The following is a 27,801-nucleotide window of genomic DNA, read 5'->3' on the forward strand; positions in this document are numbered from 1 at the left end:
CACACCTGAGAGAGGCAGGTAAGAGGAAGAAACACAGGAACAGGGAGGGGACCAGATTTTCCAGATGCAAGAGGCAGAGTCCATAGTTTCAGTTTGAAGCAACTGGTGGCAACAGTTTGGCATTTAAGGTAACTCAATATTTTTCAAAAATGTATTTGCTGGGCCGGGAGTTTGGCCTAGTGGTTAAAGTGCTTGCCTAGCATGCACAAAGACCGGGGTTCGATTCCTTGGTACCACATACTTAGAAAAAGCTGGAAGTGGTGCTGAGGCTCAAGTGGTAGAGCTCTAGCCTTGAGAAAAATCCAAGGACAGTGATCAGGCCCTGAGCCCAAGCCCAGGACTGGCAAAAAAAAAAAAATGTATTTGCTGATTTTATCACTTTCATTTTCACTAAGGAGATAGTAGATGGTTATTCTTTAATATAAAACCTAAATATTGATAAGAATTTTGGCCATTGAAGGTAAAAATTGAGGTAGAATAAACAGATTCTAGTGTTTTGAGACTGATAGTTGTTTAGGATACCTCTAGACTTCTTTTCCATGGGAAGAGAGTAACGCTTTCGTTTTCAGTGTCTGGGACTCTTCTTTTGTTGTTATGAGTAGTTGATATGCCAACAGCTTATAATTGAAATGTGCTAATAGGCCGGTGTGTTAGCAGTATGACATTAGATTTCTAACCACAAACTCTCTTCTGGAACTATGAGTTAAGAGGATATGAGATGCAAAGCATTGACTAGATTTCTAAATAGCTATAAAATCAACAAGTAGAAAAATGACTCCAAAGGAAACACTAAGAGATCACAAAATAGTTACTAAGAAAGTGCATTTAGTAACTAATGGTTGCAAAGGGACCAGTGCCAGCAGAGCTGTGGCTTTACTTGCGTCTTTAAGAATGATGAAAGGCCTTTGAAATCACTGTTGGAGACCAAGTGTTTTTTGCCTCTGAATAATGGAATAGTTTTGAGTTAACTTGGTTACTTCCAAGAACATAATCACTGAAAACAAGGAATTTGGAAGTGAGCCATTTTACTTTCCTTTTTTCATGGCTCTATTAATTTGTTCAGCTTTGCGTACAAATTCAGTCAAATCTCTGCTTACCTTTCAGAGAGTTGTTTTCTCTGCTTCTTTAAGATGTTGTATGTGGTAAGGTGACTGTGGGAGGTGGACTGCCAGTAATTTCCTGGCGAAATCCCCAGAGACTCAAGGCTCTGCCTGCCTAGGGGGAGAATGACACAGGGAAGAAAAAGCAAGATTCCAAACAGTGTTTGAGCTGCCTGGCATTCTCAAGGATGCTTATTATCAGGAGAACCTGTAATCCTGGGCTTTTGTGGTTTATTAAGCTGCATTATGCTGCATTAGTCTCTTACTATCCGGTTGACACATTTTCTCACTCTCTCTCCTAGTTGAAAGTGCTAGAAGGCTGATTAACAATACAATTCTGCAGGGAGAGGAGGTTCTAGTGGAGGGGCTTGATTTCTCAACCCGAGTTCAAAGGGAGCAAAGTATCTCCTCACACAGGATTGCTTAGTTTGTGTACCAAGAAAAGATTTATATGTATGGTCAAGCCCTAGAATTGCTGTAGGAATAAATGTTTGCTAGTTGTATCAGTTAGGAACACTTTGGGCTGCAAAAGTATCAGAAGGTAAACCAGGCACGGTGGCTCAGGTCTGTAATCCTAACTACTCAGGAGGCTGGGATCTGAGCATTATGGTTCAAAGCCAGCCTAGGCACTAAAGTCTGTGAGACTCTGATCTCCAGTTAACCACTAGAAAATCGGAAGCGGCACTGAGGCTCAAGGGGTAGGGCGGTAGCCTTGAGTTGAAGAGCTCTTGAGTTGACAGCGCCCAGGCCCAATTCAAATCCCATGACCAACAAAAAATAAAAGTATCAGAAGGTCTGACCAAGAATGGATTCAATGAACAATACAAAGGAATGATGTTTCTCACATGACAAGAATGTAGAGCTGAAAGTTAGTTGATGACATTGCTTCAGTGACTGAGTTTCATTAGGGCTTGGAAGTGGTAGAGTTGAGATTCCTATGTCTGTTCTTTTTATAATTGCACAAGACTGTCACAGTTCCAGATATCACATATTAACTCAAGGCAGGAAGAAGGCAAAAGGCACAGGAGAACTATTCCAGAGACTTCCTTCCATATTTCTATTTGTGTCTCTCTGGCCAGAACTTGTTCTCATGACCATCCAACTGGTAGTTCATAAGAGAAAAGGAGGAGTGAAATGACCTTTGAAGTAGCTGGTATTCAGAGCCTAGAAAATCACTTGTAATTGAAACTTCACGAAGTTAAATTGGTCTCTTAGAGTGTAATCTTCTTTCATCCTGACTGGAGTGAGATGAAATTTCAATGTTGTTTTGATTTGTAAATCTTTTCAGATGTTCAACCAGTATTTATTCATGTATTTAATGGCCAATTATACTTCTTCTAGGGAGTTAATTTGTCCATTTATGAATTAGGCAGATGCATGCTTGAAGGGATTAGAGTTGGAATAGAGAGAATGTTAGTGCATGATATAAAAATACATTGAATGAAGATGGCAAAACCAAACTCATTAAGAGCTGTTGGGTGAATAAGAGAGGGTCAGAGGTCAAGGAAAATGAGCACGGGGTGGGATGAGGCTCATTAAGGAGTAGTATATACATATGTGAGTGTCATGGTGAAGCCCCTTAGAACAATGCACATGTACTGTAACACAAATGAATGATAGAAAGGTGAAACATGTCTGGCATATGCATACTCATGGGGGGTGTCAGGTGGAGAGGCAGGGAGAAGGGTAGTGAATAGCACCAATATGTGTTATGTACATGTATGGAAATGGAACCATGAAGCTAGAGTAGTTATGGACATCATAGTACTTCCTCTCATACCTGTGGGTGGGTCACTTGTTGTCTATCCCACCAGCAGGACTCTTTCTCATGAGACCTTGTCTAAACTGGTAGATACCCTGTGGCTCTCATGCATCCTGTGTCCAATCTATGCGTTCCTCAGCCTCACCACTACTCTAGTCCTGGGAGTGTGACTTAGCATTCTCCCTGCCATCCTGAGAAAGCCTGGTCTGGGGAAGGCTGTGCCGCTTTAACTGAGAGGGGCAAAATTGACAAAGCACCACAGTAGGAACATGTTCAAGGTTTATTACTTACAAAGATGGTATAAGATTACAAAGATTACTTAAACAAAGATGGTGTAAGGAGCTAGGAGGGCAGTCCTATTGAGAGTCCACTCTTGGGGAGACAGAGGGTGGGGAGGAGGAAAAAGGAAGAAGAAGACGAAGGGAGGAGGAAAGAGGAGGAGGAAGCCTGGGTTGGGAAAGAAAGGGAAGGAGGGGTAGAATGAGGAGGCAGATGAGGAAGAGAAGAGAAAGATGGAAAAGGACCAGCAGTATATATAAAAGAATAGATATAAGACACTTTAAGACAAGGACCCCAAGAACTGTCAAGACACAGGCCCTAATAAAAGCTTTTAAAAATGGTAGGACCTAATAAATATCTCTCAATCCTAACTCTCAATATCAATGGACTTAACTCTCCAATTAAACGGCATAGGCTGTCTAGTTGGATCAAAAAGCAAGATCCATCGTTCTGCTGTCTTCAAGAGACACATCTTACCCAAAAAACAATCATCTTTTGAAAGTGAGAGGTTGGAATAAACTCTATCAAGCTAACGGCCCCCATAAACAGGCTGGAGTTGCCATCCTCATATCAGATAAAATAGACTTCAAACTAAAATTAGTAAGAAAAGACAAAGAAGGTTACTACATACTACTAAAGGGATCTTTCCTCCAGGAAGACATAACGATCCTAAATATTTACACACCCAATCCCGGTGCTCCAAACTTCATCAAGCAAACTTTACTTACACTGAAACCATACATAGATCTGTGACTTTAACACACCACTCTCACCTATGGACAGGTCAACAAGGCAAAAACTCAACAGAGAAACCTTAGAACTGAACAACTATATAGACCAACTAGATCTAACAGACATCTGCAGAATATTCCACCCAGCAACAACACAATATACGTTTTTCTCAGCAGCACATGGAACGTTTTCCAAAATAGATCACATCTTAGGCCATAAAACAAACCTGGTCACATTCAGAAACACTGAAATTATTCCATGCACACTCTCAGACCACAAAGGCATCAAATTGTAACTGAACACACATCTCCACCAACGAAAACCCTGTAACTCATGGAGATTGAACAACACATTGTTGAATCACCAATGGGTCATCGAAGAGATCAGAACAGACATCCAACAGTTTATGAAATTTAACAGTAAGGAGCACACAAAATACCAACTCCTTTGGGACACAGCAAAGGCAGTACTCAGAGGAAAATTTATAGCGCTGAGTGCCTACAACAACAAGTTGGAAAAATTGTCACCTTAAGCTCCTGGAAAAAGAGCAACAAACCAACCCTAATCCCAGTAGAAGAAAGCAAATTATTAAAATCAAAGCAGAATTAAATGATTTGGAATCCAAAAAAACTATAGAAAGAATTAACAAAACAAGGAGTAGGTTCTTTGAAAGAATTAACAAAATTGACAAACCCTTAGCAAATCTTACCAAAAAAAGAAGAGAGCATATCGAAATAAACAAAATCGCAGATGAAAATGGTAATATCACAACAGAAATTACCAAGCTCCAGAATATCATGAGGGAATACTTCTCAAACCTTTATGCCAACAAATTTGAGAATCTAGATGAAATGGATGAATTCCTAGCCAATATTAACATACCCACACTGAACCAAGAAGAACTAAGCCAACTCAACAGGCCTATTTCAAGCTCTGAAATAGAAATGGCAATTAGAGAACTTCCACCTAAGAAAAGCCCAGGGCCAGATGGATTCACAGCTGAATTCTATAAGGTCTTCAAAGCAGAGCTCACACCAATACTCCTCAAGCTCTTCAACGAAATTGAAAATGAAGCTTCCTTACCAAAATCTATGAAGCCAGTATAACCCTCATCCCCAAACCAGACAGAGATTCATCAAAGAAAGAGAACTATAGACCTATTTCTTTGATGAACATCGATGCAAAACTTCTCAACAAAATACTGGCCAACCGTCTACAACAACTCATCAAAAAAAATTATACACTATGATCAAACTGGATTCATCACAGGGAGGCAAAGCTGGTTCAACATACGCAAATCAATTAATATAATTCAACACTTCAACAGGAGCAAGGACAAAAATCACATGATTGTCTCAATAGACACAGAAAAGGCATTTGACAAGATCCAACACCCCTTTATGTTAAAATTTGGATGGGTTATTTAAAAGACACAACTCTAGACTGCTGAAGAGAAAGAGGTAGCTCTGAGCTTGCTTTTCTGGCCCTGGCTTGAACCTTTTTAGTGTGATGATAGCTGAAGCCTCTTTCATGTGTGACATGACAGGAAAGATTTAAACTTGTATTCAAAATGGATACTGATGGGACGTAAAACTGTAAGAATTCTCTTCAGGCCTCCTTCCCTTTGAGAAAATGTTTTGCCTCTCACGATCCAGGCTGAGCCTGCAGAGATGGGAGAGGCTGTGGCTTAGTTGCAGACTTGAGGGGAAGAAAATGTTTTCCATTTTCTCAGAACTAGTGTGAGGCCCTCCTCAGCTGAGGAGGCTGCTGAGTCAGCAGCCTGCCCCCTGCATTGTCTCTTTCCCTTCTTCTTTTCACTTAGTAGATGGTTGTAAATTACGTGGCATTATTATAGCCCCTTTTTATTGAAAATGGTCCATATAATGCCTAAAAATAGTCTTCAGGTAAAAATCATTCCACAGTCTGGCGGTGAGGAAAATGGGCTTGATAGCATCCAGAGGGAAAGTAATCCTTTGGGGAAAAATCATACGGATTAGCAAGAATTAGCTGATCTGGCAGAGCTTATTGGACCTCCTCAATAGGTCCAATAGAAGCACTCCCCTCCCCATCACTGCCTTTCCTGTGCTTCTGTTCATCGAAATCCCCCCCTCCTCACCCACATGTAGTCGCTTCGTTCTCTTCAAACATACTTTGCTGCTTTGTCCTCTGTGCTTTCAAACAACAAGGGATAGGTTGCTTGAGAGACTGGGTAAAGCATTTCTGTTTTTGTTGTGGTTGTTTTTCACAGTAAGAGGTTGTGGAACAGTTTGGCTTGGGGGCTCTGCTGTGAGGGTCTATGATAGTGTGGCCTCTTCAATAATTAGATGTACTTTGGGGTTCACAGGTTGTTAGCTATGAACTAAAGATAGATTCAGAGAGAGAGAGAGAGAGAGAGAGAGAGAGAGAGAGAGAGAGAGAGAGAGAGAGAGAGAGAGAGAGAGAGAGAGAGAGAGAGAGAGAGAGAATGACTATTTAGTTTTAGGGGTTTTTTTTTGCCACTGGGAGGAACTAAAGACAAACCAATAAAAATACAGACTCCAGTTTTATTGCTCTTCTCTTCTTCCAAGGATCAGCTTATCTGTCCCAGAACCTTCCTGAAAATCATGACATGACAGACCTTGGTGTGTTTTTCAGTGTTTCACATTCCATCCTACAAGGACCCTTGAATTGCAGGCAGGCATAGAGCTTTGGAAGTGAGGCCAGAGCCAGAGCCTCCTCTGCCTTTACTGCTGATTGCTCCATTCAGCCTCTGCCCCAGCCTTGAGCCTTCTGCCTTTCACTGCTGAGAGAGTGTCATTTCCCATCGGCCACTGGGGATAGAGTGGAGAATGTCAAGCAAGAGCTTGGCTGTCAGGTCCTTCTTTCCTCTCAGCTTGCTTATTCAGTCACCTGCTGTTTTGAATGTCTCCATCTCTCTCTGTCCACATCACCTAGGCAGCAGATTGGAGACAATAATGTCCTTCAGGCCACACCTTCCCACTTCCTGTAGGTTCTTCACGCTGCTGCCAGTGGAGCCGTTTTCTTATAAGGAACTGTTGTGGTCTCCCCACATGAACTCCCTGTCTCAGGCTCTTTGTGAACTTGTGCCTTTCCTCCTTCCACAGATTTTGTTTCTGCTTCCAATTTTCCTTCCCAATCTCTACAACTCTTCATCTCCCTTCTCCTGTACCCCTTAGTCTCCACACTAAAATCCTTGCAGTACTCCAATTACCGGGTCTAAGCCTTTGATGCATCTGCTATCTAAACTATGCCATACTCCTTATCCTTTTACCATCACAGTAACTATTATCTTCCTCTGGGATGAATGCTCAAACACCACCACCTTTGAGGTACCTTCAAAAGGCCTCACTCCAAAGCCATATCAGTTATAATTTTGTGATTTGTTGCAGCTCAATAGTGAGGTGAAGCATTCACCTCAAGCTGTTAATTCTGTCTCTACTGTTTGCCCCATGCATAACTCTGTGTGCAGTGTTCAGACTGTTTAGTCTTGGCTGTCTATGGAAGAAATGGCACTCGTGGCCATAGAAATGTGCAGACACTGAGTCAACACTTGGTGGTGCTGCAGGCATACATATCACAGTGGGAGCCCCTGTTCAGCCTTGCACTCGCCTGGCTGGATAGTCTTTCCAGGAGCAGTGCTGCATTTGTGATGCATTCGGGGACAGACTTATGCCTTACAGCCTGTTGCATTATGCAAAACTTAGAGGTTTGAGTATTTTCCCTAACCAGAGATTTTGCTTCTTCTAAACTTGCAGCTCTTGCAATCTTTCAGACTCAAATGAATTAACATTCTTAGCTATTCAAGAGATTGCTTCTCTGACGTATTCTATCATCCTGCCAGTTTCTGCTCAGCATGATGCCTTGAAAGTAGTATAGAATGCATAGTACTTATTTGTTGATGAATTGAGTGAATAAATGATTTAATGTGATGGTTAAATGGGCATTTCAAATTTTAGGTAGATTGACAGGAAGGAATGCAATTTTTTTTCAAACTTACCAAATTAGATTTTATAGGAATAGGCTACATCACCACTGGATGGCCTCGATGTCAGAGAGCAGACACTGGACTCTCAGTGGTTTGTCTTCCTTGCCCCTGCCTTGTTTACTTATGACAGAGCAACATCAGATTGCTCTTTGGATCTCTCCTATACTGTTTCAGAGATTTGGTGGAATAAAAAGAAATTCCTGCTTGGGAATTAAAAGCCCAGGATTTGATGTTGGCCAGGTACTTGAGACAATGCTTCTGTCTGGTTATATGTCTTCCAAAGTTCATGTTAGAAACTGAGTCTTTAATTTCATGGTACTGGTACCTGCAGATGGCGCTGTTGAGATATACATAGATTAGGTGAGGTTGGAAGGATGGAGTTGCCATGATGGTAAGTGTAGTTTCATAAGCAGAGAAACTGTGTCATCACACTTGCTCAGGAGTGCAGGTTGCTCATGCTGTAGCTATGCTTATGGGCATAGCAAGAAAGGCCCTGAAGTGGCCCACACGGGTAATTATGCCATGTGCAGATTTCAGTCTCCAGAACTATGAGCCAAATTAACTCCAACATTTTGAAAAGTAAATCACCTGGTTTCAGGTACTTTGTTAGAGCAGCAAGATGAAGTCTAAACTACTTTCCAGCTGTGAAAAGTGAACATGTAGTTTCAGATGATCTTTAAAGGTTTTGCATTCTCAATACTGAAGTGCTAGGATCCACATTGTTGTCTGGCTGATTGAAGTAATCTGATTTTTTTAGGTCTTCTGATTCAGTAAGTGGACACATTCACAGGATTAGTAGGTTCTGGAACAATTTAAAGATCATCTAACCAAACATGCCCATTGCCCAGGAGACAAGTGGTTTGTAGACTGACTCAGATGTTACCAGGGGTGGGTTAAAGAGGCAGGATTAGAACTCAGTTCACCAAGCTTCTTAGTTTCATATTTTTTCCACTTCTACAAGAATTCTGGAGCTGGGGACTTGCTTCCCGGGACCACTAAGAAAACCACTTTTCCCACACTCACTTTTATTTCTGAATAGTTCAAACACAACAGGCAAACTGGCAAAAAAAATCTTTGTGTGTGTGTGTGTGTGTGTGTGTGTGTGTGTGTGTGTGTGTATGAAAGAGAGAGAAAGAGAAATAAAAGAAAGAAATGGATAAAGAGAGGAAGTAAGACAACCAGAGGAAGAGAAAGAGAGAGAGGTTTTTTTCCTTGTCAGTTGTTAGTGTACACTAACCTGCCAAGCAATGCAGACATAACAATATAATGGTTACTGGTAAAAATCATCTATGTCTAAGTGTGGAGAGTTTCAGTGAAACACAGGTAGCAAAAAAGAGTTAGGAAACAAGAAGAAACAGGGTGAAGAAAATATAGAGCATTCTAGATAAAGAGATAAACTATAAGTGAGGGTGTAAAGAAATTAGATACTTACTTTGTATTAACTTAATTATACAGAATAAGGGGTTTGTGTGTCACTTCCATTGGATATACGTGCCTTGATTTATTCTAATTTTCTCTGCCTAATATAGCCTCTTCCCATTCTCTGTCTCCCCTTATCTGGTACCCTCTTACGTCCTATTATGAACTTTTGTGTGTGTGTGGGGGGGTCATGGGACTTGAACTCTGGGCCTGGGTACTGGCCCTGACCTCTTCATCTCAAGGCTACTACCCTACCCTTGAGTCAAGCCCCATTTCCAGTTTTCTAGAGGTTAATTGGAGATAAGACTCTCAGGTCTTTTTGTGCCCAGGCTGGCTTTGAACTTTCATCCTCAGATCTCAGCCTCCTGAGTAGCTAGGATTACAGGCGTGAACCATCACCCCCAGCTGAACTTATTTTTTTTTTGTATGGAACTAAGAGGAGTTTTGAAATATGAAAGCATACTTGGGGATAGCTATTCATTCAAGCTCTTGTCCCACTTAGAGAACATAGGTATTTTTAGGTAAGTATGCAGTAACTATGCCAGTCACACAATTAGCACAGCTCTTAAATGGGAATTCTGGGAAATAAACAATTCATGACAAAGAGAACTGGAAATTTCTTCCTTCATGAGGCCACCTAGCCTACAGTCTCCCCAAGGCCTGAACTCCCCTCCCACGCTGTGTTTCTCCTTCCAGATGGCTGGGACAGCTCGCCACGACAGAGAGATGGCAATCCAGTCCAAGAAAAAGCTCACCACAGCCACAGATCCCATTGAAAGACTGAGGTTGCAGTGCCTGGCCAGGGGCTCTGCAGGTATCAAAGGACTTGGAAGGTAGGATGGGGGAGACCTGAAGAGGAAGTAGAATATTGAAAATGGCTAGGAGAGACTAATACCACCTATGTAAGCTTAAGCAAATCATGTCTCTTGTGACAGGTTTTTTGTTGTTGGTCTTCATCTCTGATTTAGCAAAGCCTGTGTTGGTGACAGAAGCGGGTGGCCCCTGTCTGTATAGTAGACACACTCAGCAGGACAATGAGAGAGGCCACCCCTGAAGATGGGGTGCAAGAGGAAGGAAAGGAACAGCAGCCCAGCCCCAATGACTGAACTTTGAGTTCTTGTGCACAGTCACCTCTCACCCCTGAGAGCCTGGATTTCCTGTGGGATGATTGACAGCTCAGGGCTTGTAGGGCTGTCATGGGGGTGTGTCCTATACTCGTACTCTCTGATAGTGTGAGTAGCTCTCAGGGTTGAGAAATCCAAGAGAGAAGAAAACATGAGCCTAGTGAACAAAACCTGGGTATTTGAACCAACTAAATCAAGTGTCTGCCACGGGGCAGGCCTTGTGCATGTTTGATAGCTTCCTGAGTGAGCAAGCTTCTCCAGGCCCCTTGGAGAACTTAGAGTTAAGGAAAGTAAACATCTAGTAAATAGGCCTCTCAGTGATGTAAGAAGTTGAATGCAAGGCAAGTGCAGGATTCCATTGGCTCTGGCCTTCAGACTTGACCCAGAGGTGTAAAAGGCATCATAGCCAGCCAGAGGCAGGGCACATGGGGTATCTCTTTGAATAATCCTAAATCTCAGACAAATGGCAGACCCAGGTATTATCAATAGACTCTATGGCCAAGTGGTTATAGTGCAATGGAAAGATCATCTTACATCCCTTCAATATTGTATCACCCTAAGTTCTATCTCTTCCATCCTTAGTCCACCTCACACTCTCTGAGAAAATCTGCTTTGCACTCCATGCAATCAAATCCTTCTTGCAACTTGTGCCATCTCTACCTGCTGGTGCTAATATACCCTCACAGAATCTTAGCCCTTCCACTGTAAATAGATATTATCTCATTCATAACCTTTATTTTTTTGCCAGTCCTGGGGCTTGAACTCAGGGCCTGGGAGCTATAGCTGAGCCTCTGCTCAAGGTTTGTGTTCTACCATTTGAGCCACACACTACTTGCAGCTTTTTCTGAATAGTTTATTGGAGGTAAGAGACTTCTGGACTGACGCCCAACTACCCATAGCCTTTTAATGAAATGTTCTCTTTGCCTCTTTCTGTCTTACTGGCCTTTGCTTCCTGAAGTTTCTTCTCAATTCAAGTGGGGGCATCTATTTCTCTGCCCCTACCTCCAAGATTACTTTTTTAGTGTCACTGAAAATCTTGAGAAATATTACCTTTCTTTGTTCATTTTTCAGCTTCTTGCCAATCCTGTCTCTGAAGGACATCTCTTCAAGTTGCATAATACCAATTTCCAACCCCCAGGCCATTCATTTTTCTTGGAAATGTTGGCTCCTATAACAACCTTCCCATCTTGTCTTACATCTTTATTCTGGTCAAGATCAGGATGACTTACTTTTATACCTTTATCTTTTTCCTTTTTGATATTGGTATCTAGTAATTTTCCACAGTACATATTCTTTCTCAGTCATTGCCAGTTGTCTGAGAAACATAGATATGTCCCCAGTTTCTGCACCTCATAGCTTTAATTCCTCAGAAACTGCCCACTCTTGATTTAGCTCACTTTTGATGTTACGTTCTCTCTTGAGCTCTAAATTCATGTCAGAATTTGCATCTTTTTAATCTAGAAAAACACCAGCTAATTGGTTAACTCATCAGCTAGCCAGTAAATTTGTCTAAAACGAAACAGTACAAAACAAAATCTATCATCCTTTCCTGGAAAGAAAGGTCCCTCCACAGCTCCTATGATTTCAATGGTATCACCATTCTCATAACTCTCTGGGTTAAAAACTTGAGAATTATCTTCATCACTGATGACTGTACATTTACAGTATCTTGTGATCTCATTTAAAATTTTTTTTATCTCGATTGCTCACGTTAAGATACCCAGTATAGTTTCCTGGACACTGTAGTATTCCATACTTCTATAGTATTACTGGTACCATTGCTTTCAGTCCTCCAACTCATTCAACTTTGCATGTCTAGAGGTTTCTTGGGCTTTACTTTGGTAGCATCATTTCCCATGAAAACCATGCAGTAATGTTTTAAAAACTTAAAAAGAAAGCTCAAATTCTTTAGAATTTAAGATGATTAAAATATTCTTCAGATTCTTCTGTAGACAACTCAATTTTCCATATGAATTCAACTTTTTCTTCTTCAGTATCGTCTCCCCAGTTCTCCCAGATGTTTCAAGGAAAAATAAACTGCTGTCATCCTGAAATTCATCACACAAAGCTACAGATCATTCTTATGGTTTCATGGGGGGGGCATGGCATATGGGGTTGAGGTGGGAGACGAGAGAGGACTCTCTCTCTCTCTCTCGTCCGGCGAGCCCTCGGGCAGCCCGCTCCCTCGCCGACCTCCCTCGCCAGCCGAACGCTCCCGCTCTCTCTCTCTCTCTCTCTCATCTCTCCTCTCCTCTCTCTCTCTCTCTCTCTCTCTCTCTCTCTCTCTCTCTCTCCCTTTCTCTCTCTCTCCCTCCTTTTTCTTTCTTACACTAAGTTCCTTTAGATCAGAGGCTGACTATTTACCTGTATGGTCCATCTCTCAGGGCTTAGTCAAATTTTGGCACCTAATCAATGGTCTGTTGAATTATATGAGGAGATTTAATGATTTTTTTATTTCATTTACTTTGATTGTACTTGGAACTGATCAGTGCATTTCCTGTATCACTGATGTTTATTTGTCTGTCAATTCATTCACTTATCCAGTTAATTGATATTGGTAAAGTGACTGCTACATAGGAAATACCTTGTAGTCACCCAAAACAGTCAAGGATTCTGCCTTTGTGGAAACTATGTTTTAGTCTACTTAATGCACTTACTCAAAGTGCATTCAACAGTCCTATCTGTTTTATTCTTTTTAATGAAATGTGAAACTCAATGATGTATGAATCTGATGTATAAAATTATTTTTTAGCGGGCCGGGAGTTTGGCCTAGTGGTAGAGTGCTTGCCTAGCATGCACGAAGACTCGGGTTCGATTCCTCAGTACCACATACATAGAAAAAAGCCGGAAGTGGTGCTGAGGCTCAAGTGGTAGAGCTCTGGCCTTGAGAAAGTCCAAGGACAGTGCTCAGGCCCTGAGCTCAAACCCAGGACTGGCAAAAAAAATTATTTTTTAGCACAGAGAAAAGTTAAGTTTTGACTCAAAACTGACACATTATTAACTTGAGGGAATTAAAGATTAACTTTTGTAGAAAAGTGAGAGAGATTCAGAGAAATTGAAAGCCATGCCTAAGACCACAACCCAGTTTTAGCAGTAGATCTTGAAATCCAGGTGTGTTTTCTGAATCCTAATTGAAAAGTCTGTTACAATGCTGGGAAAACAAAAAATACTCAGAGCTGTGGTGAGGGTGGTGGTAGCTGGCGGAGGAGAAAGAATTATGGTTAATATACTAAGAGGGTAGGACAAGATTAATAGAAGGACCTGAAGCATTAAAATTAAACACAGAAGATAGTAATATGGGTACCATGTATTTGAAAGTGGCCAAGCATATTCAGATATCATGAGGCATGTTTCTTTTTTTTTTTATTCAAAAAATACTTATCCAGACAGTGTAGAAGGTACTGGAGATACAGCCTGAATAAGAATGAACTCCCTCTCTATGCTTTACAAAGGCATTTACTGGGAGAGGCAAGAATTAAGCATCTAAATAAAATACATGACATAACACAAAGAGGGGACATGTTATAGGGAAAAAAAATAAAGCTGGGAAAGAGGTGAGGAGCTGGCGAAAGACAGAACTTGAAATGATATAGACTTGTTGAGCCACATTTTAATATTTAATTCTTACCAAGGGATTTATATATTTTCAAAATAAAAACTGTTTTTACTTACTAAGGCAAAAATGTTTTATTTTGCTAGCTGGATATACTTCCTAAGAATATCTTTTTTTTTTTGCCAGTCCTGGGTCTTGAACTCAGGGCCTGGGCACTGTCCTTGGGCTTTCTCAAGGCTAGAGTTCTACCACCTGAGCCACAGCACCATTTCTGGCTTTTTTCTTTTTTGTTCATATATTTTTATTGTAATTAATAGAAGGGCATGGGTTTAATCCTTAGTTCCATTCTCAGACTTCTTTTCATATATTTTTATTGTAATTAATAGAAGGGTTACATTATATTCACCAGATAGAAGGTGCATTACTTCACAAACATTGATACCCTTTCTCATGTCTTCGTCCCCATTTCCCTCCCCCCACCCTGCCCCTTATCTTGTTTTGCCCCCTTCCCTATCCTATTTCAAATAACCAAATAAGCATATATACAATATATCAGATAACAAGGTAAAATACTGTAACAATATGAGATAACTAAGGGACAACAAAAGAGATGAGAGATAACATAGTACATTAAGGACAACAATCACCACGAGGCATGTTTCTAACTGAGGCGTCCTATAACTAAAACAGTATCTATATACTTTATGTGCTCTGTAGAAATACATTTTAAAAAATGAGAGGCTATGTTTACATTCTATGCTAGGTTCTGGAGACCTTATCAGTTTTGCCAGGAGAGAGCACACAAGTCTAAGACTTCTGTACTTTATGTAAAAAAAAAAAATCAAACAAAACCCAAATAAACAACAACAACAACAACAACACAGGCTCAGGCTTGTGTTCCTAGCTACATAGGAGGCTGAGATCTGAAGATCCCAGGTTGAAGCCAGCCTGGACAGGAAAGTCCAATGAAACCGAATGCCAGAAATGGAACTGTGACACAAGTGGCAGAGCATGGGTCTTGATCAAAATAATTAAAGGATAGTACCCAGATCCTTGCAAAAAAGAAAACAGAAAATAAAAGTCAACCCATAGAGTGGTTTTTGTTTGAATCCACATACTTTCTGCATTGTGGTGATTATTTTTCTCTCTCATGTGTGTGTATGTTTTTCAGAGTGTTTCGAATTATGGATGACAATAACAACCGAACTCTTGATTTCAAAGAATTTTTGAAAGGGTTAAATGATTATGCTGTCGTCATGGAAAAGGAAGAGGCAGAAGAACTTTTCCGGCGATTTGATAAAGATGGAAATGGAACTATAGACTTCAATGAGTTTCTTCTCACATTAAGAGTAAGTGGCCCTGTGAATCAGTGTTCTCTGCCATGCTTGGTGTTTTGTTTTGTTTTTTTCACATGGTTTGATTAGGTTAGTTTGAGATTTTGTGATTCAGAAGTTGTGAGCAATTTGTGCAGGGGGTAGGCTGAGGATGATGAAAATAGGCTGAAGGATTTGTTGAGGCAATTATAATGCATTTCTATTCATAGGTATAGGAATAATTTTATATCATCAAATGGAATAATACATTCTATCACATAGTAAAGAAGAGTTTATTTGGATGCATAAAAATGTATTTTCCACGGGCCAGGAGTTTGGCCCAGTGGTTAAAGTGCTTGCCTAGCATGTATGAAGACCTGGATTCGATTCCTTGGTACCATGTACATAGGAAAAAGCCGGAAGTGGTGCTGAGGCTCAAGTGGTTAGAGCTCTAGCCTTGAGAAAGTCCAAGGACAGTGCTCAGGCCCTGAGCTCAAGCCCAGGACTGGCAAAAAATAAAAAAATAAAAAAAATGTATTTTTCATTGAGTGCGGTAACTCACACCTATAATCCTAGCTATTCAGGAGGCTGAGATCTGATGATCAAGGTTCAAAGCCAGTGTGGGCACAAAAGGACCTGAGACTCTTATCTCCAATTAACCACTAGAATCCAGGAAGTGGGGCCTTGAGCTGAAGAGCTCAGGGACAGTGCTGAGTTCAAGCCCCATGACCCATCAAAAAATGTATTTTCCTATTTATCTAGCCTCCAATGTCCAGAGCCAGGAAAGAAGTAATTATGAAAGCTTTTAGAAAGCTAGACAAGAGTGGAGATGGTGTTATAACAATTGAAGACCTTCGTGGGGTGTATAATGTAAAACACCATCCGAAGTACCAGAATGGAGAATGGACAGAAGAACAAGTCTTCAGGAAATTTCTGGATAACTTTGATTCACCTTATGACAAAGATGGATTGGTAAGTGTGAATTAGATTCATGAAATTACTTGTGTACAACTTAAAATTTCAATAGCTAGATTGTTGATTCAAAACATTTTAACCATCTCAACACACTGATACTAGATTGCTTAAGAACTGGAGAATACATTTAGAAACCTCTAGAAAGTTGGAAACTAAAGCAATGAAACATTTCAAATACACAGACAGACACATATGTTTGCTAGGGAATCTATATGAATCAGGTGAGCATGTGATATTTTGACTTGATTCTTCACTTATTTCCTGGTCATGGGATGGCTTGGGTCACCTGGTTAAAACCCCATGACTAGACCACAATGCAACATGGTGAGTTTTAAAATGAAACTGTAATTCAATTTGGAGGAACAGTGGCACAAGGACTTTGCGAGTGTTTGGTGCCACTTACATTTTTGTAACTGGCCATCATGTGTCCCCTCATTTGAGCGAAATACCTTTGAGAGGCAGCGTTGGGTAAAGGGAATGCCAGAGATAGGAATTTATCTTGATTTGGGGCCAGGAGCTTGGCTTTAGTGGTAGAGTATTTGCCTAGCATGCCTGAAGACCTGGGTTTGATTCCTCGGTACCACATACATAGAAAAAGCCAGAAGTTGTGCTGAGGCTCAAGTGGTAGAGCTCTAGCCTTGATAAAGTCCTCCAAGGATAGTGCTTAGGGCCTGAGTTCAAGCCCCCAAACTGGCAAAATGTAATTCACCTTGATTCATTCTTTAGTATGCTTTAAAATTAACTTGCATTTCTAAGTTACAGAGAACTAGAAAATAAAAGCAGTTACCCCATCTTCATTAGTCATTACCTTCAAGTTAACAAAAAATGTAGGATGGTAAGGGATTATAGCTCCATTATTTTGTCTAGGCTAAGATGAAAATGTAAACTTTTACCAACATCCATAACACAAAAATCCCCATTTCTGCTCTTTAGTGACCAAAGAGCTATGATGATTGTGAAGAGGTTCCTTTTCTTACTTCATTTGACAATAGTATCTTGGGGTGTGTTACTTCTTAACCCTTTGGCCATACCAGTCAAAGTAAATGAGAAAGAAGATGGGAAGAAATCATGATTTGGGGAAGAAGAAATGAGCTTCCCCCTTCTAAAGGGAATTTCCCTCTATATTTCCTATGAAAGTTTATGAATAGTCCTAGAAGTAGGATAGAAAAGGGACCTTTCTCTTACAGTCAAGGATGGAAAAGTATCCACTATTTAGGCTGCACAATTGTGGAGGCAGATAAAAATAAAGAAAAGGGAGCTTAGATTTTGTAAGGAAGCTAAATACCTCATACAGAAATAACAGAACTGTGTGTTTCTTTTTGTACTACTGGCCTTTGATCTTTAAGATGGCAGTGGAAAAATAGCCAACTGCCACTTCCCCTAATTAGCCCAATTCTCTATGGAACCTGGTGTCTTTGCTTCCTTCTGCAGATGGTTCCTCCTTATTCCCTGGGGAAACCTCAGTTGCTCTTCTTTTAACTCCAGAGTAGCCCTTTATGATTCAAGTTCCCAGTTCTGCCTCTTTTGACGTTTATCTTAATCAGCCACACTGATCACTCCACTACTCAAAAGGTTACTGAGGTTGTCTCAGTTCCAGCATTTGATGTCATCTGAATATCAAACACTTTATAATAATATCGAAATCTTTGCAAATGTCGTCAGCAGCATATATTGATAACTCAGATTGCTGGCTGCCCTGTGGAACCACAAAAGTCTGATATTTTGAGGGGATGTGGAACTCAATAATTTGCATATTTAGTACATAAGCCAGTTGACTTTTATACACAATCATATTTGAGATCTTTAGCATTCAAATATTCAGAAATGGTTGTTTTAATGACTACAATAGCCTCATGTAGCATGATGATCAAACTTTGCAAAATTATTGACCCCTTATTAAATGGGCATTATGTGAAAAGACTTTACAGGGCTGTCTCAATTAAAGAAGATAATGGAAATACTTATGAAAAGTGGTTCAAGCATTTGTATTTTTTGATCATATTTTAAGTACACCAAGAATTGATGATACAGAGGAACTGAAAAATTCTCTCAAAAAGAGCATAATTACCTGTGGTGTGTATATTACTTGTTTGTGTTATAGACTGCTGATGAGCACAGCATCAGTACTGTTTCAGTCCAGTGCCTTCTTTCCTAAAGTCTTCTGCTGTTTTACAAGGTGGGGCTGGAGAATGGCACAAGAGGAACAACTGATTTTTTTGATTTAAAAATTTTTTTTTGCACTTATACTCTCAGCAAAGAAGGAAAATGAGCACCTATGTTGATTTTTTCTTGTTTGGTGTCAGCACTGGGGCTTGAACTCAGAACCTTATGATCTCACTTGGATTTTTTTTTTAAGTTTTTTTAAGTCTTGAGCCCAAGTTCTACTCTTGGCTTTTTGTTGATTAATTGGAGATGAGAATCTCATGGACAACTTTTGGCTAGACTGGCTTTGAAGCATAAGCCTCAGATCTCAGCGTCTGAGTAGTTAGAATTATAGGCATGAGCCACTAGGCCCTGGCAACACTTAACCCTTTTTTAGAAGAGAGGCACATTTCTAACGATTTGGAGGGAGAAAAGTATGCTGCCATGGACTTGACAGCTTTTAGTTACTTATGGATTTCCCTTCCCCGTGAGTGCTAATAATGGTGTTAACCAGACAAAATGAATTTCCTAAATAGCTTACATCATTTTTCTTCATCTTATCATAATAGATAATCTATTGCTTTGGGTAAATTCTCTAGCCATGGACGTTTGTCAACCAGGAAGATAATTGTTACTCTGATTCAACTACTCACATTCTAATGCTTGCATTAGAGTACATACACCTTCTTTCCCCAGCAACACGTAACACTGGAAACTTTTTTTATCCCTCTTTCCAGAATGAAAACAACATAAAATTCTATCATGGAGAAGCACGTTGTTTGAGACAGTAATAGCCATATGATAAAGAGACAATCTGGGTTGGGGTAGGAGGGAAGGAACAAGAAGTAATGTTTTTGCTCACTCTGAGCCTTGAATGAGTAATTCGTATCTTAGAAACATGTATAAACCAGGTATATTTACTAGAAATGTGTTCTTTACCTACAGGGCAGAACTCCATTGTTTGAAAGGTGAGATATGACTTATTCTGACACAGGGCATGTTTCTGGCATATCTCAGAAAGACAATATGAAGTACAGTTCTAAAACTTGTATTTCCTTTTCTGAGTTGCAGTCTCAGGCATCCTAGCCAAATGGCTTTTTCTCTTAGAGAGAAGCTAATCCTCGCCCCTCTCCTTCCATTTAGGCCTGTTTGTGATGCTTTCAAGACTTTCTTCCTCTCCCACTCTGAGCCACTCTTCTTACCATGTTCAACTTTGCTTTTTCTTAACTTAGTTCACTCATGATCACACTCACACAAAGCCTCCTGGATGACAATGGTGCCACTTCTCTTCACAGAGTAAAAATGGGCCTCCCTTGAAAGAGCGGGAAGCAAAGTTTCGTTTTTATTTTAAACTTTTTCTCTGCAGGTGACCCCTGAGGAATTCATGAATTACTATGCAGGTGTGAGTGCATCTATTGACACTGATGTGTACTTCATTGTCATGATGACAACTGCCTGGAAGCTTTAAATGCAAGACCCTGGAACCAAGACTGGGGAATGACCAATGATTAAATCTCAGATCAAAAACCAGGATCATATTTGCTGTCATGTTTATTCCAGCATTTTTTCCTTGTCAACACACAGCATTTTCTAGGGCTAGGGAAAAGACAGATATAAACTCACCACATAATAAACTGTGAGCTTGTCTCTAGAATATGGATGGAATAAAATTACATCTAGAAAGCTCCAAGAGTTACAGATGATACATGAAGGTGTCTAATCAACTTTGAATTTCCTCTTTGGTTACTTACAAACACTTTAATATTTTAATTAATCAGAACATATCTCTTGACCTCCTTTTAGATAATCCATTTTTAGGTGAGCGAATACTTCTGTTTGTATATGTTTCAGTTCCAATTTGCGGGCCAGAGGAAACTACATGTTAACTTCAATTCTTGCAACTGCATCTTGAGCATGTAAACCTTAGTTTGGTCAATAGATATAAGCTGACTTCTTCCCTTCCTCCTTCTTTCCCTCCCACCCTCCTTCTTACCCTTCCTCCCTCCTTTCTTCCCTCCCTCCCTCGCTCCCTCCCTTCCTTCTTTCCTTCCTTCCTTCCTTTTTTTCTTCCTTTATTTCTTCCTTTTCCTTTCTTTGCATATTAAACATTGATGTGAAAGTAGTGGCAATTTATTTGAAAAACAGATCTAGAACTATTTAATGTATTCCTGTGGTTAAAGTGTTGAGGCTGGGCTGTGAGCTCAGATTTTATGTGGAATGTCTCAAGCTGTGGGACTGGTGGAATGCCTGCCTCTCTTTCCTCTGCACTTGGCAATCATGTTAGTGTTCCCATTAGCACAAAGATGCTGGATGTGACCTGGATTAGATGGAAGCATATTCTAAGGCAGATTATCCATTTTGATACTTCATGGACTAAAGCCATGAAGCACTAAACTCTAGTGTCCTATTGTTGACATGTGGGAATCTTCCCATGAAAGGCTAATTGACATGCTAAGGTTCTTTTAACTGTCTTTGAAATCCAAACAAATACTTACTGTCTATTGAATAATATAAAATACTTATTCAAATAGATACTCAAACTATGGCTCTTGCTGTGAACAATTTGTGTTTGTGGCTTTGGAGAGAATCACAATAGGCAGCCTTTTGTTGCAGTGCTGAAGGTACCTTTGTTATTCAAGAGTACTGTGATTGTGGTTGCACTTATCCCAGACTTAGTGATATGTATTGATTCAATGGTCTCCTATAAGATCCCGAATATTTAAGCTAAGCACAGCTATTCAGGAGGCTGAGACCTGGAAGATCATGGCTCAAAGCCAGCCTGGACAGTAGTCTGTTAGGCTCCATTTCCAAAACAATCAGCAAAAAATAAAGGCAGAATGGAGGCATGGATCAAGTGGTGGAATATCACTTGATCAACAAAGCTGAGTAAGAATTCAAGGCACTGAATTCAAGCCCAGGTACCTGAACCAAATGGTTACAATCAATCTAATCATAATCATCCTAGATTTTATGTGTTTGTGAGTCTGGATTTAAGATCAGATCTCACTTGCCATTTCTATGCTAATTCATTTATTTACATTTTATTTTATAGACTTAGAACTAGAGATCAAGATCTTATCAAGATCTTATTAAATTAAGAGTCATGAAAGCAAGTACTTCCAGATGAGAATTATGACAACCATTTAATAGAATACTTGTTTTTTCAATTATTCTTTTTCCTGTTGTTGTTGGTCATGGGGCTTGAATTTGGGGCCTGGTCACTGTCTTTGAGCTCTTTTGATCAAGGCTAGCATTCTACCACTTCAAGCCATAGCACCACTTCCAGTTTTCTGGTGATTGAAGATATGAGTCTCACGGACTCTCCTTCCCAGGCTGGCTTCAAACTGATTCTTAGATCTCAGCTTCCTGAGTAGTTAGGATTATAGGCATAAGCCACCAGCACCACTGGAGTATATAGCTGGGTTGTAAGATTCAACTCATTTGTCCTAGTGGCAGACTAAAAAAGGGATCTTTGTCTTGAGATTTGGCATGTCATAGGAAACTAGTTTTTTAAAGAATCAGTTATATAAATCTGCTTTTCCATTGTACTTATTACCTATGCTTAAACAGAGTTTGATAGGTTAATCAGGGCCAAATGCTATGAAGAAATATGTAGGCATTATATCGAAAGCCAAAAGAAATGATGAAGAAATGTGCGAAAAAAATACTCATGTGTTTTTGCAGCTAGAATCATGCAAATTGTGGCTAAGGAGAGATCCCCTGCTTCCTGAGTGTAGACGATTGATTGTAAGCCTACAGCACTAAGAGATCTGTGACTTTGGTTCTAGTTATGACTCATGTTTTGTTTAACTGGGACTCCAGAGTGAGCATGTGATTCTGAGCTGGGTCTGGCTGCAGCTATCAGCGTTGTTTCCCCCAGTGATACTTTGCTTCCTGTCTCATGTGCTCATAGGGCAGAATGATTTCAGTGCAGATAACCTGTGCCACAGCGTATCTGGTCATGTTTAATTGACTTTTGCAATTGCTTCTTGCAGTTTAGGTTCTGAGCCCATGAATGAGATTCTATGAAGTCTTACCTTCTGGGAACAAGATTTCTTAAGAATTTGATGGTCAAAGATCACAACCTGATTCTCAGTCTAATCTTTGATTTCTGGCATCATAAGATGGATCTTTATTTGGTCCTACTTCTAGTAGCCATGGTTGAAATAGAGAAGAATCATTTGAAAAAATATTTTGTGAACAATTTAATGGATATATTTCCTCTTTGTTTACCACCCATTTTTAAAACATTATTCCATTCCATAATCTAAAAATTAACCCATTAGGTGATAAAGCATAGAAAAAAGTCTTTTAAATTTTTTAAAAATTATTTTAAAGTAGTTGTACAAAGGAATTGTCACTTAATAAAGCAGTTTATGAATATATCTTGACCAATTCCACCCCTTTCAACATTCCATGCCTCCCCTATACACTCCTTCCCTCATGCTTCTTAATTTTATAGCAAATACTTTGGATTCTTGAATGCATTCTACCCCCTCCTCTCCTCTTCGTTCATCCCCCTCTTTCCCCTTTACCCTACTCTATCCATTTCCAATACTCATTTTCTGGTGTTTTATTTTGCTAAACTTTGATTTTTCACCGTCTAAGTAATTTCTAAGTAACTATTTGAGCTCTCCCTTGACTCTATTGTTTCAGTTAATACATTCATGTGTATTTGCTTACCACCCAGTGGATTTACTTACAAGTTTATAAGCCAAATTTAGTTCCCACATGTAAAGGGAAAAGAAAACGTTGCTCAGGAACACATTTTGTTGGTCCTGGATCCCCTATAGGAAATTAGTGAATAAGCCAAATATAAAAAGTCAGGATCTATGAGAACAAACCACCTACAACAACACTGAGGTCTGGGTTTCTAACTTTATTCAAGGCAAGCCTTTGTAAGAACACCAAAGAATGGGCTGCCAGCAAGAATTTGTGTGCATTTTACTTAAAGTACATTCACAGTACAAATGAGAAATCTGACATGTGTTGAATTATAAACTGAGGAAGGATTCCTTCACCAGTCTGTGAACTGATTTGCACTAGCATCTTAACTCAGGTCATAATATGGATGGATGGCAATGTACTTGCCCTGTTTGGTTTGGAAGTCATGTTTCATATCTAAACAGTGCCTTGAAGGTAGAGCTGGGCACCTTCCATGTAGGCTGTTGATTAACTTGGCTTGCATCATGGTTTAAAGGCCAAAATCCATCCTATATATAAAACTACTTTTTGACCTACATACGCTTTCTAGTTTGTGAAGCCAGAGCAGTGAGTTAAAAGAAATGCAAACAAGGCTGGGAATGTGGCCTAGTGGTAGAGTGCTTGCCTGACATGCACTAAGACCTGGGTTCACAAGACATGTGAAAGGGTATCAATGTATGCGAATTAATGCACCTTCTATCTGGCAAATATCATGTAACCCTTTTACTAATTACAATAATAAAAAAAAGACCTGGGTTCAATTCCTTGATACCACATACATAGAAAAAACCCAAAAGTGGTGTTGCAGCTCAAGTGGTAGAGTTCTAGACTTGAGAAAGCCCAAGAATAGTACTCAGGCTCTGAGTTCAAGGCCCAAGACTGGTTAAAAAAAAAGAAATGCAAACAAGATCAATGGTTTTCAAGTCAAACTAACAACCTATAGTTGCTAATAAATAAAAGAAGGCAACATGAGAAAGGGTATCAATGTATGTGAAGTAATATACCTTCTATCTGGTGAATATAATGTAATCCTTCTATTAACTACAATAAAAATACATGAAAAAAATAAAAGAAGGCAGAAAGAGGGTGGGGAATCATTGGTGCTAAAATTCTCTTTCCTAAATGGCGTTCAGCCTCCGAAGCCAGGAGAGTTGGAACCCTTTATATGTCATTGTGTTGAGTAACTGTACATTAAATTTAATGAAGGTACATGTTCTATCAATTCAACATAAACACAATCACCTATTATTGATGGCAAATAGTTCTCTTATCCTTTCAATTCTTGTGGCCAGTGTAGATTGCCTCACTGAACCAGGAGAGTACAAGCCTGAGTCTACTAACAACTATCGTCTGTTAGGCTGATAATTAAGTGCAGAGATCGGGTTAAATAAGTGCGGGATGATGTGTGGGTGCCTTACTACTCCTGCTTCATGAAATCGTATTAACACCCTTGGCCTTGTACACATCCCAGATTTCTGCATATCTACTTTCATTAAAATGGAAAATATGCAAATTCTGATTTTCCAAGTTGGAAATTATTGACTATTTTTTGAATAATTCTCTGTTTTTTTGAAATTAAGAATGTATTGAATGACACAACAATGTTTTAAGACTTAGAAATGTTTATGACTGGGACCGTAAGTTTGGCCTAGTGGTAGAGTGCTTACCTACTATGCACAAAGACCTGGGTTCGATTCCTTGGTACGACATATATAGAAAAAGCCAGAAGTGGTGTTGTGGCTCAAGTGGTAGAGCTCTAGCCTTGAGAAAGCCCAAAGACAGTGCTCAGACCCTGAGTTCAAGTATCAGGACTGCCAAAAAAAAAAAAGAAAGAGAAAAAGAAAGAAAGAAGTGCTTATGACTCAAAAAAAAAAAAAGAAGTGTCAAATCCCTTTAAATTAAGAACTTATTAAATGAAGCAACATTTCTTAGCCTTGAAAATAATATGACCCAGATTTTAAAAAAGTTTATCATGGGTAAAACTAGATTACCATGCAATTGGTCTGTTTGACAACTTGCATTTTTCGTTTTGTATTTGAATAGAAAATCCCACTGAGTTAATGTCTAAAGTAGATGGGTCTAAAATAGATGATAGGTGAAATCTGTTAAAGGACATATAAACAAATGATTGATGGGGCTTCTGAGAAGACTGTGTGAGAATTCTTTCTGCTGTCTTGGTTGGGGTGGTGGGAGGTTGTGGTGAAACAGCCCTTCCTCTTTGTGAGTAGCAAGTCCTTCTTGTTTTACTTCTCACACCTGCCTCTCCAAAGCCAGTTTGTTTCCCTTTGAAAATTTCAGTGCCAGGTTGCTCTTCAGGCATGGAGCCCTCTGAAAATATAAGCTACCCATCAGTTGAGATTTTGATATGGATCTTACATCTTGCACCAGAAAAAGATAACTTCAAAATGAGATGGCCTTTGTTATTTGTATTCAATTCTTCTGATATTTTTCCTTAATAGCAGAATTTACTGAACCTTAACGCTTGACACTCAGACTTTTATTGATTTGGGAATATCTTGATCTTCAATGTGAGAAGTCTGATGACTGGTCTCCTGGAAACACCCAGGCCACAAGTAGAAACTGATGACAGCTCTTTGAGAGTGTTAGCACAGAATGAGGGCATGAAATAGAGATAGAAAACGACAGATGACAAAGTGGCTTGTTTCCTCCAGGGCTTTCATGAGTTGTAGATTTTCCAGGTTGATGGGATAAAATGCTATATAGACTCTGGCTGGTTATTATCAAATGCCTGACCTTACCTTACTAAACCTAGACCATTCTTTTCGTTTCCAAGGGAACTGGAAAGTAAAATACCATTCCACAAGTTTCACACTTAGTCATGTCGAAAATCTCTTTTAGCAACATCATTTAACATCCATTTAAGATGGATCATTGAAGCTGAAAAGTATATATTGTAAATCGCTGAGAATTCTGTCCTATTAATTGAAGTAATTTGGAAAGCGCTTGAGTGAGAATTCCCTTTTATTTATCGACACTAAAAATGAAAAGGAAAGCAAGTTGCTAAGTAATTCAGTGAAGTAAGAACAACTAATAGACTATTTCTCCCTTTACTCATATATTTTACAGGTCCTTGGAGATACCTATTTGCATAATAAATGTATACATTCCCACATCCCTTTTCAAAAAAATCACACCTCAATAATTAGTGATATTTATTATATAATTGTAGCTCAAGTTTTTTTTCTGCACAGTGAAATATTCCTGTAAAAAAGAAATATTCCTGTAAGTAAATTTTCTTTTTATAGTATTTTAAAGTAGAAATTGAATAAAGATCTATTTTAAACTAATATTTTGCTTGGTTAAAAAAATTCTATAGACTAAATAAAATAAAAATTAAAAAAAGAAAACAAAAAAATTCCATGGACCTTATAATGTAAGCATGAAAGGATTCTAATGGTGAGCTATATTAGTTTTGAAAGCAGAAACTTGGCTTTCTGATTTTTAAATTACCTTTAACTCTTGCACAAGGGGTTGTTTTTAGAGAATATGACATGTTATTTTTTGAACACACTGCATCTTGATATCAATATCACACCTTTCCTTATTTTCCCCATGTCTCAGACTCCACCCAATCCCCTCAGTGTACCTAGCTCTATTTCAGATACATATGAATGGAACTTATCTTAATGTATATCATTTGGGCTATAATATTTAGGAATCAGAGATTGAGTCATTTTTGAGCTACCAGGTTAGCTATGTATTTGCTGTTCCTCCCTCCCTCCCTCCTTCCCTCCCTTTCTTCTTCTTCTTCTTCTTCTTCTTCTTCTTCTTCTTCTTCTTCTTCTTCTTCTTCTTCTTCTTCTTCTTCTTCTCTCTCTCTCTCTCTCTCTCTCTCTCTCTCTCTCTCTCTCTCTCTCTCTCTCTCTCTCTCTCTCTCTTTCTTTTTTAAGGTGTTTTGTTATGTGTAGCAGGTTAGCCTCAAACTCACAATCCTCCTTCTTCAATCTCTGCAGTGCTGGGATTACAGGTATGTGTCATCCACCTAGTTCACCTATGTTTTAATTAATAAAATGCAACTTATCATTTCCTCACCTTTTCAGATTGTGTACTGCAATTAACATGATTTATTTGACTCTTCGGCTTAAGGTTGGGAACAGCAAACATTATAATACAAGAATATATCTAGTTTTGTTTTAAGGTATTTGTGAAATGTATTTCCTCTTGTCATATTTCTTCTTAACATGTTACACATCTTGCTTTCTTTTACAGTTCGTTTCCCTAATGGTACATTTGGATCTGTTAAAGATGCTGTTGGAATGATGTTTTGGTTATATGTGGTGAAATATCTTCTTTGAAATCTCATTGTAATCTCGCAAGATTAAAAATAAGCCAAAAATGAGTCCTTGAGAATATGCTGTGAATGTGCCTTTTCTTCCAGGGATGGACTGTACCCAAGGAGCAAGCCAATCAAGTTCCCAGCGGGCCGACCTGAGTACTTCTAGGATCATGGGTCTAGTGTAACTATTGCTGGTCTTAGGAATGGGAGGGGCTAAAGGAAGAGTGAAGGATTCCTGCTACATTTGTTCTCTCTCTCTCTCTCTCTCTCTCTCTCTCTCTCTCTCTCTCTCTCTCTCTCTCTCTCTCTCTCTCTCTCTCTCTCTCTCTCTCTCTCTGTGTGTGTGTGTGTGTGTGTGTGTGTGTGTGTGTGTATGTGTGTGTGTGTACAGGCATAAGCCACCAGCACCTAGCTGT

General features: G+C 39.4%; 1 protein-coding gene across 3 annotated transcripts; it reads left to right on the plus strand.

The window, feature by feature from the left end:
* Capsl (calcyphosine like) lies at positions 1–27,754 on the plus strand. 3 transcript variants are annotated; one of them, XM_090331170.1, is made up of 5 exons: positions 1–128; positions 9,974–10,110; positions 15,126–15,303; positions 16,030–16,239; positions 27,488–27,754. In XM_090331170.1, exons 2-5 carry the CDS (start codon positions 9,974–9,976, stop codon positions 27,539–27,541), a joined length of 579 nt encoding a protein of 192 aa, XP_090187296.1. In that variant the 5' UTR covers positions 1–128; the 3' UTR covers positions 27,542–27,754. The 3 variants fall into 3 exon arrangements, with proteins under 3 accessions (XP_090187296.1, XP_090187295.1, XP_090187297.1); XM_090331169.1 differs by lacking the exon at positions 27,488–27,754 and adding an exon at positions 19,751–19,917; XM_090331171.1 differs by lacking the exon at positions 27,488–27,754 and adding an exon at positions 19,330–19,403.
* Positions 27,755–27,801: the final 47 nt, after the last annotated feature.

This window comes from Megascapheus bottae, chromosome 4 (genome assembly GCF_031878675.1).
Source record: "Megascapheus bottae isolate mThoBot1 chromosome 4, mThoBot2.hap1, whole genome shotgun sequence".
NCBI lineage: Eukaryota > Metazoa > Chordata > Mammalia > Rodentia > Geomyidae > Megascapheus > Megascapheus bottae.